At 42.3% G+C, this 16000-nt stretch overlaps 1 protein-coding gene across 1 annotated transcript; it reads right to left on the reverse strand.

Annotated features, from left to right (window-relative positions):
• Positions 1 to 6: 6 nt before the first annotated feature.
• Positions 7 to 15964, reverse strand: LOC131728660 (PH-interacting protein-like; the record flags this gene model as incomplete). Its single annotated transcript, XM_059019635.1, has 6 exons — positions 14844 to 15964; positions 9909 to 10092; positions 9666 to 9771; positions 8214 to 8354; positions 1213 to 1292; positions 7 to 43 (listed from the first exon to the last, which is right to left on the reverse strand). Coding segments are annotated over exons 1-6 (585 nt in total), but the record flags the coding sequence as incomplete, so codon positions are not given.
• Positions 15965 to 16000: the final 36 nt, after the last annotated feature.

Consider the following 16000-nt stretch of genomic DNA (forward strand, 5'->3'; position numbering starts at 1 on the left):
GCCAGCATCTGCTGTCCAGTCAGAATAATCACTTGTGTAGTCACTGAAACACAAAACTAAGAATAAGAGCCTTGAAAACCCTTTCGGGTGGCTTGGACTCTGCATGTTAAGTTGTACCTTGAACATGAACAGTAATCTATTAGATATACACCAATTGTGTTTTCAAAATGGATAGAGCTACAGGCAGTAGAAATGAGAGCATTTGGTGTGTTGTGAGACAATGCCATCACAGTTTTTCAACAAATCATACATTGAATAGGACAGGCCTTTGTCTTAAGGTTGGTTGTCACAGACATAGGTACATTAGATGGTTAACCCTTTGCAGTCCTATGTCAGACCTGGTCCGACATTGCAATTATTCCTATCCTGTCCAATGTCGGACCCTGTCCAACATCATCAAAAAGACGCAAAAAACGGGTTTCTAGTCGTTTTTTCTCCAGAAAAAGCAGAGAAAACCATTCAATGGCCGTGTGGGACCGACAGGAGCCGAGACAATCCGAAAAATAAATAAATAAATGGCGTATCTCATGAATAGTCATACTTGCCCCATAGAGGCCATAAGGAAACAAGCTGCCTGTGACTGCATCAGCGCTCAGAGAATATCACGGACATTTGCAGAGCCTTTTTTAGATGTTATAGTAATAAAATAATGACTTGGATCGCATTATTGAGGCGTTTGGTGATAAAACGAGTGATCAGGAGATGATTGATCGGTATGTACGACTATTATTATTATTATTATTATTATTTATTTATTTATTAGCATATGTGAAAGCTATAGTGAACGAAAGGGTGGGGCGGGGCTGGAGATGCCTAGTGAGTGCTTTGTTGATATGCAGGGCCTTTTAAACCCGTTTGACTGTGGAAAAAAAATACTTTTAAACAGCGCGTCTAAAATTAACTGCGCGTGTGAAAATAAATTGGACCTGACACACACTTAATAAATGGACTGCAAAGGGTTAATTAGATGAGAATCGACCAAGAGAAGTCTCACATTCTTCTCTAGGGATCAGCAACAGCATACCATTAGTCTTTAAATCCCTCAAATGTTTGACTTCAGTGTTCAATGTTGAAGGTGTTATACAAGAAGTCTTACAATAATCCCTTTAATGTTGCAGTTCCTTTAACAGTCTTGGCCAGTGCAGCAATATATATGACTTGGAGTCCCATGTTCCATGAGCTATGAGCAATGCATATCAGAACTCCACCTACCTGGAGCTGCTGCTGTCACTTGGCCAGGCCCTTCCCTCCTCGTCTGATGTTTCACCACTTGCAGGACGAACTTCACCCTCCTGTCATTTAAAATATAATCCGGTACAAATTCAATCATGAGGGCATTGTTATTTACTGCTTTTGCACCTGTCACTTATGAAGTCTTAAAACTTTAGCAAACCACCAGTTATTTTTTGATTCAACCTTTCAATCTACAAACAGATGCTACTTGTAAATGCTCTTTTAGACACAAATGTATTGATTGTTGTGATATTATTATCAATCAAATGGGGAGGTACTACGCAGGAGACTACAAAATGACTTTTGTATTTAAGAAAAAAATGTGAACAAGTAAAATGTGATATCCCTTCTACCATACAGTGGAACGTCGCATATCCGACCGTCACATAACCGTCCTGATCAATTAACCGCCTCGCTAAATAAATAAATAAGCAAATAAATAAATAAATAAATAAATAAATAAATATTAAAAATTAGGCTACAAGAGTAATGGTATTGGCAGGAAGTGCAGCGTCCGCGATGGAAACAGAAAGAAAGTGTTATAGCAATCAGCCTTTTGGTGTGTTCCCCTTTAAGAGACGGGCTGTGTGCGTGTCAGTCAGCTGTGTGAAGCAGTGACGTTTCAATACATCAGTTGAGAAAGTTTTGTGTTTTACTCTTTTTTTGTGCAATGTATTTATATGATGGAGCGCACGGTTGCAGATATTGGCAGCGTGGTGTTGTAGCTTTTGAATACATCTCAATTAAACAAAGCAAGCTTCATAAACGCATTGCTTACCGGCCGTTTGGTTTAAATATTGCTTCAGCTATTTTAAACAAGCTGCTTATCGGCTGTTGGCAATATCGAGAAAGAGTGCTAAGTACCGTGACAGCGATATTCAGAAAGCAGAACCAGGGAGGCAGGGACTTCTAGAGTTAAAAAAGAAGCCATCAGTTCCAAGCTTTGCGTGGAGATGGCTTATAGTAAACCGCATAGCAACACTGTGTATTGTAGCCTAATTAATCTCGTTTACGTTTGCTTACTTTTAAAGCAAAGAATTTCCCCGCGTTTAAAGCAATTTGAGTGTTTTTGTTCACTAACATCACTACTTCACTATGCATGTGTAAATGTCATTTTCTATAGATGTTCGCAAATATGACTTTTTTTTTTTAACATATCTGCCTATACCCCAGTCCACAGGGGGTCAGATATGCGACGTCGTACTGTACTTTCATAATTATTTTCAAATTTGACACACAGACTTCAGTTCTTATTCTGAATAACAATTCTGTGGAATTACTTTCTCTTATACTTTCTATGACAGCATGTTAAGCAATCACTTGTCAACAGCCACAGTACTTTTGGATACCTCTAACAAGATTCTGAACGACAATCTCTTTGGTGTCTCAGGTTTTGCTAGATACAATAAAAAGAAGTAGTACAGGAAGCCAGGTACGTAGCTGTAATAGTAAATGCAGCTCAGCTGTATGTGACTGACAGTGGCTCGAATGAACAGTTGTTCTGTGAAAATTTGTTACATTTAGTAAAAATGCTTTCAAAAGACCAAATTCCCATTGGGCTTATTTTTTTTAGATCCTATTGATTTAGAAGTATTACTATGTAGGACAGCCGCTACAAGATCGTTACCTTTATTAAAAATGTGGATGGATTAATCAACTAATGCCCATAAATTAACCAATCAAAAATTGTAATCGAGTGACAGCCCTAAAAAAAAAAGTTCTCCTGGTTTTTTCTTTTCTTTTTCAACTTCTTTCTTTTTCTCTCTACCCTATTTCTGTCAATTGCAGGGTACATTCAAGCTCCTTTATTTTGCTCATTTTATAAACACTGCTGATTGCTGTCTATTAGTGCTGGGACGAACATTGGATTTTCATGTTCGGATATTCGCTCATAACTTAAATATTCGTTTGGATATATTCGTTATATTGCTCAGAAAGCAGATAGAGACAGCACAGCAGCAGGGGCAGGGGGGTGTGGCTCGTGTGTGTGTGTGCCTTTATTTTACAGCAAAAATGTTAAAATAGAAAAATATCCCAGGAATAGAGAATACGTTTGTGGCGGAGTGTCCCGCCCCTATTTATTATTATTTGTATTTTTGTTTGCGGCGCGGTAAAAGCGCCGCGTCTTATATTATTATTTAAAAACCCCGTGAGGATGCATGGCTGATCAGCTACTGATTACTTAAATAGCTGACAGTCATGCATCCTTACCAAACGCGTGCAGACTCTGGCCGGGGGATAATAAGATAATTACCAACTAGTTAATCCCTCGGCCAGAGTATATAAACCTGCAGCTCTCTGCACTTGAGGTTGGGGTGTTGGAGTAGAGAGTACGGGGAGCGGAGAGAAGGTATAACATTTAAAAACAATTGCTAATACGTGCTGGATTATCCAGCACGGCACTTACTTGTTTGTTTATTTATTCGTTTGGCCCTCGTGCCCTTTTGTTTGTATTTTGTTTAAATCTGTTGTTTGTTTATTATTAAATACGCCGAGTGCTTTTGCACTCGGTTTCACCCGCCCATCCACTGTTTTGGAGTCAGTTACTTCCTGGTCCGTGACGTCATCCACCACACCACTGCGAGCCAGACTGTCACATATGGTGTCCTGCGTGGGACAAAACAAACGCCTCCAATAGCCGGACCAGGAAAGAAAAGCTAGTTTTTTTTGTTCGTTTTTTTTTTCCAAAGTGTTTTTGTGTGTTTTTGGGAAAAAAAAAAAAAAAAAAAAAAAAAAAAAATATGGGAAGAAGCGGACGGAGGAAGCAGCAGCTACAGCAGCGTGGGGCCGGTCGCAGGTCCCACTGTAGCTCAACCATGCTGGACGTCTGCCCCACCTGCTTGAAAGGTGAGGAGTGGTGCTTCGCTGTTGGGGAGGTGGGTCACATAGCACCCGACCAACCCCCTCCATGGCAGGAGAAAGAGGAGCCAGAGCGTCCAGTGAGGGAGGACCTGCATCCTCCAAAGAGGACGAATGCACTCTCCTCTGAGGGAGTCTGGGACTGGCTGGTGGAGCCGGGGAGGGATTATGAGGAAGCCCTCCCTGCAGTGATCAACCTCCTGTGGGCAAGAGATGGGGAGCGCTGGGAGGCCTGGGAACAGCAACACCACCCAGCTTCCCTCCCAGACATCGCAGCCATGGTGTTCAACTACCTGGCTGCGGATATGGGAGAGACCCTGCTGCTGCCATCTCCAGCACAAAAGGGAGAGGAGCCATCGCTACCGTCTCCACCAGCAGAGGGAGAGGAGCCATCGCTGCCGTCTCCAGCGCCAGAGGGAGAGGAGCCATCGCTGCCGTCTCCAGCGCCAGAGGGAGAGGAGCCATCGCTGCCGTCTCCAGCGCCAGAGGGAGAGGAGCCCATCGCTGCCGTCTCCAGCGCCAGAGGGAGAGGAGCCATCGCTGCCGTCTCCAGCGCCAGAGGGAGAGGAGCCATCGCTGCCGTCTCCAGCGCCAGAGGGAGAGGAGCCATCGCTGCCGTCTCCAGCGCCAGAGGGAGAGGAGCCATCGCTGCCGTCTCCAGCATCAGAGGGAGAGGAGCCATCGCTGCCGTCTCCAGCGCCAGAGGGAGAGGAGCCATCGCTGCCGTCTCCAGCGCCAGAGGGAGAGGAGCCATCGCTGCCGTCTCCAGCGCCAGAGGGAGAGGAGCCATCGCTGCCGTCTCCAGCATCAGAGGGAGAGGAGCCATCGCTACCGTCTCCAGCATCAGAGGGAGAGGAGCCATCGCTACCGTCTCCAGCATCAGAGGGAGAGGAGCCATCGCTGCCATCTCCAGCATCAGAGGGAGAGGAGCCATCGCTACCGTCTCCAGCATCAGAGGGAGAGGAGCCATCGCTACTGTCTCCACCAGCAGAGGGAGAATGCCTGCTGGTTTCGCCTCCACAGCCTGGGGAGGAGCCCGAACGTCCTACGCCCGAGTGGGAGGAGCCCGAACGTCCTACGCCCGAGTGGGAGGAGCCCGAACGTCCTACGCCCGAGTGGGAGGAGCCCGAACGTCCTACGCCCGAGTGGGAGGAGCCCGAACGTCCTACGCCCAAGAGGGGGGAGTCGGTGCGTCCACAGCCCAAGAGGGAGGAGTCGGTGCGTCCACAGCCCAAGAGGGAGGAGTCGGTGCGTCCACAGCCCAAAGAGGGGGGAGTCGGTGCGTCCATAGCCCAAGAGGTGGAAGTCTGCGCTTCCACAGCCTTAGGACCCAAGCTGCAGTCCCAAGAGCCAGAAGGGGAGGAGTTACAGGCTCAACCCCCTGAAATTTTCTGGGGGGGAGAAGGGCAGGATGCTGGTGTTCCCCAGCAGCCTCTATTTATGCTGCTGAAGGGAGCACGGCACACACCAGCCCAGCCGCCACAGCAGAGGGAGCCAGCACCGCCACAGCCTCCCTCTGAGTGGCCAGCATCCGCCCCATCGCCTCTGCCTCCACCACCACCAGGAGCAGAGCAGCAGGAGCTGCCTCTGTCTCCACCACCACCAGGAGCAGGGCAGCAGGAGCTGCTTCTGTCTCCACCATCACCAGGAGCAGAGCAGCAAGAGCTGCCTCTGCCTCCGCCACCTCCACCAGCAGAGGGTGAATGCCTGCTGGTTCCACATCCACCGTCGTGGGAGGACTGCTTGCCCCTCCCACCTCCACCAGCAGAGGGTGAATGCCTGCTGGTTCCGCCTCCACCGTCGTGGGAGGACTGCTTGCCCCTCCCACCTCCACCAGCAGAGGATGAATGCCTGCTGGTTCTGCCTCAACCGTCGTGGGAGGACTGCTTGCCCCTCCCACCTCCACCAGCAGAGGATGAATACCTGCTGGTTCCGTCTCAGCCGCTGTGGGAGGACTGCTTTCCCCTCCCACCATCGCCATTGCCTGGGGATGGCTGTTCTGCATCGCCTGGGGCTGCCTTTTGTTCTCCACAGGACACAGGGTACGAGGGAGAAGTGGAGCTCCCCGCTGCCGCCTCCATGGCCAGGGGCTCCCCTCCCGAGTTCGCCTTCCGAGGGTCCGCTGCTGCTGCCGTCGCCTTCCGAGGGTCCGCTGCTGCTGCCGTCGCCTTCCGAGGGTCCGCTGCTGCTGCCGTCGCCTGGGGTCGCCAGGGATCCTGCTTCGCCTGGGGTCGTCGAGGGTCCGGCTTTGCCTGGGGTCGCCAGGGATCCTGCTTCGCCTGGGGTCGCTACACGATGGCCGGAGCTCCATGAAAGGGAGCTGCCAGAAATGAAGAAAGGGGGGGAGGTCAGGAGACCAGCTCCCCCAGCCGCACTTTCGCGGCTGGAGATCATGTGGTCGGAGCCCCACGGAGGGGAACTGCCGGCCATGAAGAAGGGGGGAGAGGTCAGGAGACCAGCTCCCCCAGCCGCACTTTCGCGGCAGGATAGAGTGTGGCGGGAGCCCCGGAAGAGGGAACTGCCGGCCACGAAGAATGGGGGGGTGCCAGAGATTCCACCATGGCCACCCCCCAGAAGTAACTTGCTTCCTCCTCTTCCGGGACTTTAAGACTGAGGGGGGAGGTGGCCGTTGGGGCCATGTGTGCTGCGCACAAGGGGGGGGCATGTGTGGCGGAGTGTCCCGCCCCTATTTATTATTATTTGTATTTTTGTTTGCGGCGCGGGTAAAAGCGCCGCGTCTTATATTATTATTTAAAAACCCCGTGAGGATGCATGGCTGATCAGCTACTGATTACTTAAATAGCTGACAGTCATGCATCCTTACCAAACGCGTGCAGACTCTGGCCGGGGGATAATAAGATAATTACCAACTAGTTAATCCCTCGGCCAGAGTATATAAACCTGCAGCTCTCTGCACTTGAGGTTGGGGTGTTGGAGTAGAGAGTACGGGGAGCGGAGAGAAGGTATAACATTTAAAAACAATTGCTAATACGTGCTGGATTATCCAGCACGGCACTTACTTGTTTGTTTATTTATTCGTTTGGCCCTCGTGCCCTTTTGTTTGTATTTTGTTTAAATCTGTTGTTTGTTTATTATTAAATACGCCGAGTGCTTTTGCACTCGGTTTCACCCGCCCATCCACTGTTTTGGAGTCAGTTACTTCCTGGTCCGTGACGTCATCCACCACACCACTGCGAGCCAGACTGTCACAACGTTATGTAGGTCTAACTTTACCCCAGTGAATTAACTACAAAACAAAGGATGCCAAATAGCAGTTCAAGTCAAACATTGTTTTGTTTATTCTCGAAATAAATAGTATTAAAGACACCGCATTTTATTTATTTTTTTACTTTGCCGTTTCTTCGCAGTAAACAGTGACCACAGACACGTTTTCATAAAGTAATATGAGGTTTACTCGTGCCTTTTGGTAGCTGAACAAGCAAACAAAAACTGAAATTTAACTTTAAACACTTCAAATAAAACAAATGTGGAAATTGCGTTGTAAAATGAAGGGGAAAAAACTCATCATTTTGGTTCTCGTTTATTACATTCCACATAACAAAGTCACATCAAAATATATATAAAATCTGTTCCATGATATTCCAACTTGCTCTAAAGCAGCAAAACACGTTTTTGACCCAGATTTACTCAAGAGCTGCTGTGTTGGTCCTGTGTTTTTTGTTAATGTATTAATATCACGTATCACACAGAGTTATTTTTTATTTGCCATTTTTGAAACCGTCTTGCTACTTCTGGTGAGGTGGTAAATAAAGGCATTTTTGTCATTTCTAGTGAAATGCTAGCGATTCTTGTATCCGAATACATATAAAAAAATATTAGTTCAAATATTTGGACATTTGTACTTGTAATGACATTACAAAATTAAAACAAAGTTTAAAAAAACAATGTGTGAACAAAACACTGTCATTGTTTAAATTATTTAATCTAAACCATATGCTGTTGCAAAACATAATACAATAAAAGCATTACAAAGAATAGGCTTGATCAGACTGGTTCATGCCAACAAGAGGAAATCAAGTACATTTACAACTGTCCATAGTACTTCTGGACCCCCTTATTCATAATATGGATATTGTATCTATGTTTGTGTGGTGGTTTACCTCTGAGGAGCTGTTCTCCTCCTCAGCTGTGTCCCCCTGCCTACTAGTCTCCTCCACCGCTGCTCTCGTATGGTAGTTGTGCTGGTTCACCTGCATTCTCCTCGTCTCCCCACCGTCACTCAGTGACTCAGGTCCATGGTTCTGGGAAGAATCACACAAGACAACTGGTTGAAGGAAATATTTAACATGACCCCATCTAGGCAGCCGACATTAAATTCAAACTAATTCAAACAAGAGCCAGCAGTACACATGAAGACAAGGCAAAATGAACATTAAGAAAGAAAGGTTATTAACTCCCTGTATTCACAAGCTTACAACAATGCTGCTTATGAGTTCACGATGTGCTACGTATACGATGAGTTCATGATACGATACGTATGGGGGTTCTGATTTTCGGGTGAAATTGTTTTCCAAATTTGGGTAAATGTTTTTAAAAAAAAAAAAAAATATATATATATATATATATATATATATATATATATATATATATATATATATATATATAAAATCAAGAAAGAATAAATATTCGGGTAGAAATCAGGTTTTATTTAGAAAGAAAAACAAATGCTATAAACAATAAAACAGTTGTACTACCCTAATTAGGTTACAGTTTCCTATTAACATACAATTTGCTTCTTTACAGACATTCCTATAGTTGTTCCTTTCCTGCATCCAACAGAATAACTAAAGCTTAAAAAAGGTACAATAACCTATTTTTTTTTTTTTACTTACTAAATGGAGAAAACTCATAATACTATACCATGGGCTCAGATTTGGTTGTTTTTTGTGGTTCTTTTTTTTTTTAGATTAAGAACTGGCTCTCAAATAACTTCAGCTTAAACAAAGGCAAATACTTGTAGGAAGAAATGTGCAATTAGAAAATTAGTGGTCTTGTTACTTTATTTACTGTAATACATGCCCTAAATCTTACATTTTTTTACTTTGCTTTTTGGCCTTCCCAGTCTGATAGTGTTAAACGAGTGTGAGATGAGACAGACCTACAGCTTGAGTGTTCAAGCTTTTTACAACAGCTCACAAAAACAATGCACAAGGATAAGGCTCAGGATGTACAGGACTGCTCATGTAGAAGGCAGATATATATATGTTTCTGTATAAGTACTTTCTCTGAATACATTTTATCAACAGGCTTCCAATTTCAAAAAATCTAGCATTCACTATGACACATTTTAGTGATAATTGTGGTTGAAGCAATCTAGGTTAATTCTCCAGTGCTGTAAATGCTTTACAAAATTCAGTTATGGCTTATTGCAACAGTGTATAGGTTGATTAAATGAACCTGAGCTTTTCAATATTATAAAACCTTTTTATAAAAAAATTAATTGTTTTGAAGACGTTGGATCAGCACAGATCATCTATTGGTGACAAACAAAATCACTGTCCCGTCTTGTATCATGGAGGGGGTAAATGAAGTACTGCTTGAGTAGAAATTACCTTAGCTTCCCTCTGAATATGACTTGGCACTGTTCTCTTTTTCTTCTCTAATTTGTAAATGCTTATCTCCTCTTCTCCCTTGGCAGTTCTCACTTGTTCCTGCTTCCTGGAAGTATAAAACATTAAAGATATCACAGTTCTTGTATTGTAGTAACATGGTACTTACACTGTTGGTAATTTTAATTGCAGCCTACATTTGGCTCTGTATATTATAACACTTAAGCCAGAGAGGACTAGCCCTACCTGGATATGCCTGGAGGTAGCTCTGGCACCAGCACTCTTCGACTCCAGGCTACAAGGTCTCTCTCAGTGGCAATTTCACTCCTCGGTGCATTGCTGTGCATCTGTCGTACCCCTTCAATCTGACCACTGCGCCTCAGCCCCACGTTGGGTGGTGAGTGCACCTCTGAGGAAGAACTCACAGAACCTGAGGAGTAAGAATAAAAAGGGACACTAATTTGTCTTTGCAAGAAAGCAACATATTTTATTGAGAGAAATGCATGATTGCAATACAGTTGAAAACAGTGGACTCTTAAAGAGTGTATCCTTCATTGTGTATCTTGTACTCTGTATTGGAGTTGTGTAATCAATAAATCAATCAATCAATCTATGGATGAAGGCTATATTTGCATCCTGAGCCATTCTAAAATATATATATATATATATATATATATATATATATATATATATATATATATATATATATATATACACACACACACATACTTGAACTTTGATCCATTCAATTCCGAGTAAATAAACAGGAAATAAAAATAAAAGAAAATAAAAACAGAAAGTTCATAGTTATCAATGTTTTTTTCTTTCTTTTGCAGTATGTTTTGTTACTCATTTTCAGAATCGCTGTTTTTTCATTCAGCCATTTTCTCTTGTTGTTAGGAATGGAGGTGTAGTGCATTCCTTTGAAAAGTGGTGGAACTGACAATGATGTAAACAAATCAAAGGTCAGAGGTCAGACTCTTGCCCGATAGTGTAAGGATGTTAGGGCAATAGTTCAAGCTATTTTTGCTCGTATGATGATGTTTTAAACAAATCACAGACCACAATTTCCAAGCACTGACTAATTTTTAATTTATTTTATTTTATATATATATTTAGTGGTGGGACGAACACAGGATTTTCATGTTCGGATACTCGATCAATTTAAATATTTGTTCGTTTTCAAAAAGTACTAAAAGCCATTATATTGCTCTGAACGCAGGCAGAGACAGCACAAGGGGCAGTGGGCGTGGCCATGGCCCCTGTGTGTGTGCCTTTATTTTACAGCAAGACTTTACAATATATAACACTTAACCACTTCAATACCATGACGTATGCACGTACGTCAATTGAAAACCCACTTACAGAACCATGCCGTACCTGCGTACGTCAAGTTCCCCATTCTATTCTATGATTGGTTTCTCAGTCTATTGTTTCAGGTTTCATTCTCTAAAGCAGTGCTAGTACTGTGGAATGTGCAATAAAAGTTGGGGGAGGGTCAGGTGACATTTTTATCCAATTGCGGGTCATGTAGCAATTCCAGTCTGTAGCTGTGGGCGTTTAGAAGGCTGAGATATATTGCATGAAGCCATTCAGCTTTTACAAGTATATATATAGTGTTATTATTTTTTGATGTATTATTAGTTTTACTTGTTTAGTTATAGTTTATATAGTTTTTAGCGAAAGCTAAACATGGCAATGTACGTGGTCTTTCTATAATGAGCAACAGGAGTGAAATTGGTTTGGAGGATTTCGATACCAGCAACAGTGATGCTGACTTCATCACTCAGCGATGATCATGAAGAGCATGTGGAGCCAGGAATAGTACAAACAGAAGAGCATGCAGCTACTTTACAGGTAAGCCAGCTGCAAACAGGAAGCTGTCTGGTTTGAAATGGCAGTACTGTGACAAAATACTATCAAAGCACAGCACTGGGTACAGGCAACGCGGCAGCCAGATCCATCACAATGCCTGCGCAAAGTAGCTGTGTACACGCATTTGTGACTATCCCTCAAACACAAGCGAAGCAGACACCGTAAAAAAGGTGCAGGGTCTGCTACGAAAATGAAAACAAAAGAAAAGACAAAAGAAAAATGTGCAGTGGTTGCAAAGGCAACCCCGGGTTCTGTTGTATTGAACATTTCAATAAATGGACAGAGCAAGTCGATACTGTCACATGTTTTGACGTTGTTTGATTTTTATTCAATAATTACTGTTTACTGATTGTTATTAGCAGCGTTTTTGTTTTCATTGTTACAAAAAAAAAAAAGGTTTTTATCTCTATATTAAATATGGGTATGTGGTACACAGCAGCATAAAGGGTTAATGAAAAACACATTTTAAAGTCATTTATTTGTGTATGTTAACATTTTATAGCAATTACAGTTTTGAAAACATTATTATTATTATTTTCAAAATCTTGTACCTGGGAAGGGGTTTCATTTTTACTTCTGGAGTTGAAGTGGTTAAAATAGAAAAATATATTCCAGGAGTAAAGAATATGTTGTGTAGGACTTACTTCACCCCAGTGAATTAACTACAAAACAAAGGATGCCAAATAACAAGTTTATTCCTGAAATAAATAGTACATAAAGTTGACACAGCATTTATTTTATTTATTTTTTCATTCCTTGCCATTGCCGTTTCTTCACAGTAAACAGTGGCCATAGACACGTTTTCATAAACTAATAACACAAGATTTACTGCTGCCTTTTTGTAGCTGAACAAGCAAACGAAAACTGAAATTTAACTTTAAAACACTTTAAAACACTTCAAATAAAACAAATGTGGAAATGGCATTGTAAAATGAAGGTAAAAAAACTCACCGTTTTGCTTCTCATTTATTACATTCCACATAACAAAGTCGCAACAAAAAATATACTATCAGGGCTAGAAGTTAACTAAAGGCAGTAGTGAAGATTTGCTACCTGTCTGGAATGTAGATAGCAAAATGGTCTTATTTGGTAGCGGTTTATTACACTAATAACACAGTGTAACAAATTTTTTCTTTTTTTTTGGTTCCTGGGTAGTAAGTGTTATTTCCTAATTGCTTATGCCTCAAAAGTATAGAAAATGGCAATCATTCCCCACAAACTGCTTTTGTGACTAGGACAGTGATATTTTGAAATGTACCTATTTTCCAGAACATTCCAGATAGATTCAGTGCTGAGTAAACTTGGAGTAACTTCTAGGACTTTCTAGAACTTTCCAGTAATATAAATAGTAGTATAAATACAGGGGCCTTAAGCCCACCAGTTCAGTTTAGTTCCAGCTGCCTAAGTGGATACATATCTGCATTTTTCTGAGATGGCATCAAGGTCATAGGAGACTTCAAAATGGTGGCATTCCTGATGGGTCTCCAAGGCGGTTTTACCAAGTTTCCCTGCTATCTTTGCCTTTGGGACAGCAGGGACACCAAGGCGCACTACCACAGGCGGGACTGGCCACAGCGGACGAGTTCTCTGTGGGGAGGAACAACGTCAAGTGGGAGCCACTGGTGGACCCCCGGAAGGTGCTGATGCCACCACTGCACATCAAATTGGGCCTTATGAAACAATTTGTCAGAGCTCTAGATAAGGAGTCGGCAGCCTTCAAGTACCTTCAAGACTTCTTCCCTAAGCTGTCTGAGGCAAAGGTCAAAGCCGGTGTCTTCGTCGGACCACAGATAAAGAAGATCCTGGAGTGCAATGAATTCCCCAAGAAGCTCACTAGTAAGGAGAAAGCGGCTTGGAACAGCTTTGTTGCAGTGGTTCGGGGCTTCCTGGGCAATCACAAGGCCGAAAAACTATGTGGAGCTGGTTGAGACTCTGGTGAAGAACTACGGCACAATGGGCTGTAGGATGCCCCTCAAAGTCCATATCCTTGATGCTCATCTTGATAAATTCAAGGAGAACATGGGAGCGTACTCGGAGGAGCAAGGCGAGCGCTTCCACCAGGATATACTGGACTTTGAACGCCGCTACCAAGGACAGTATAACGAGAACATGATGGGAGACTACATTTGGGGGCTGATTCGTGAAAGTGATTTACAGTATAACCGTAAATCTCGAAAAACTACTCACTTCTAAATCTTTTGTAGTCATTTTTGTATTACTTTAGTATAAATACATGTTAATTTGGATTCATATGTTGTTTTTTTCTGACTTTATGTGAACGAAAAGACATAAATTCGCCCGTTTTCTCATTGGAAATAGGTAAATTTCAAAATATCACTGTCCTGGTCACAAAAGCAAAGTTTGTGGGGAATAATAGCCATTTTCTATACTTTCGAGGCATAAGCAATTAGGAAATAACACTTAATACCCAGGAACAAAAATTGTGTTACATAGTGTAATTATATATAAAAATAATTAAAAAAAATTAACATAGACTGACTATCCCAAACTATCACATAGTAGGCCTATATTTAAATCAGAAGGTATTTATTGAAACCACCTTTTGCTCGACTAAGTAATGGAATTACTACAAGAAACAAGATAAAACAAGGAAGACGTTACTTGGATCATGGTAATGTTATAGCTAGCTATTTGCTCCTGTTTTTTTTTTTTTTTGTAGTCAGAATTTTGATAAAAGTAATAATTATATACCTTTTATGTGTTCATTTTTAGAGTGGGTGAAACCAGGGTTAACATTATAACAAAATAATCTCCATGACAGATTAAATTAGCATTCTATAGACACTGAATAAACTTAATAACCTGTTAGGTCATTGCCTGTTATCTTATAAAATCTTAATGTTTTTAACAGTTATTTAATTTTACTTTTGGTCTATAAAATAAACTTCATATCTTTAGATTGTATCCATGTTGTTCTGTACTGTAGGTATTTGTACTCCACTGTCCAATACAATTTGCATTGTGGGCTTGCGTGTATCTACATGGGGCAGTACAAACCTGAGTCAACTAAATCGGGAAGCTCTATTAGCAATGTTTTTTCTGGATGTCTGCCAATTTTCTTCAGCTCAACAACAAACAAATCTGAACAACTTCTAGTAGGATCGAAAACTCAACTCAAGAATCTCAATATTGCTTCCTTGAACCTTGGAAACTGCTGCTGCCTTCCCCCACAGTACGAAGCCTTAGTACTTCTAGATAGTAACCTCTCCTTTGATGCCCAAATCTCATCTGTAGTCAAATCCTCCTTCTACCACCTCCGAAACATCTCAAAAGATCCGTCCCTACCTTTCCCTCCGAGATGCAGAGATACTCTGTCATGCATTCATCTCCTCTCGACTACTGCAACTCTCTATGGTGGTCTTCCGTCACGCGCCATAAACCGATTGCAGCTGGTTCAAAATGCCGCTGCAAGGATCCTTAGCAGATGTAAAAAACATGATCACATTACCCCCCGTCTTGCCCAGCTGCACTGGCTACCTGTAAAGTTCAGGATTACTTTCAAAATTCTCCTGCTTGGCTGTAAGGCCCTTCATCACACAGGTCCAGAGTATCTCTCCAACCTGCTGACCCGCTATGTCCCTACACGTCAACTTAGGTCCTCTGACTCTGGATTGCTTGTTATACCCAAGCAAAAGTGCACCACACTCGGAGAGCGCTCTTTTAGCCTCATTGCCACGACTATCTGAAACTCTCTCCCAGCTTTAGTGTGTGTAGCTCCCACAGTCGCCCACTGATATCTGTTATTAGCTGTTGTCTAAATTGCTATTTCAGGTTTTTCACTCCATCTTATTCGCATGATTCTGTATGACACGCGCATCCACAATGATTAGAATTCACATCCTAGCCTTGTATTTAATGTATTATGCCTGTATTTAATGTATTTGCATTGTTTTTTTTACTGTTTATTTAATGTACTATTCCGTGTATTTCACTGTATTTTATGTATTATGCATTGTTCCTCACTATCTTGTAAAGCACTTTGTGATGGAAGTCCATTATGAAAGGCGCTATATAAAACAAAGATTGATTGATTTTCACTTTATGAAAGATACTAATAATGTACATGTTAAAAAAACGAATACCGGTAATTATATAGGTATTCACTCAGGGTCAGTCATATACTGCAGCGTAGGGTATCAGAAAAATGCTACTGCATAAAAAAAGCTAGTAGCAAATTAAAAGTTTGGGGAAGCAAAATGTTACCAAATATACATTAACTTCGATATACAATCTATATAAAAAAAAATCACTACACAACATTTTAAGGAAGTTGGGCACTGTTTAAGCGAGGCATTTCAGAATAATGCTTGCCTTTTTTCTGTCATATGATATTCTGGCTTGCTCTAAAATAGCACAACGCGATTTTTGTCCCAGATGGCTTTCCGTAGACACCACTATGAGTGTGTGCGCATAATCTGGTTTGTTTACTTTAAACTGGAGGC

This window comes from Acipenser ruthenus, unplaced genomic scaffold (assembly GCF_902713425.1).
Source record: "Acipenser ruthenus unplaced genomic scaffold, fAciRut3.2 maternal haplotype, whole genome shotgun sequence".
NCBI classification, from domain to species: Eukaryota; Metazoa; Chordata; class Actinopteri; order Acipenseriformes; family Acipenseridae; genus Acipenser; species Acipenser ruthenus.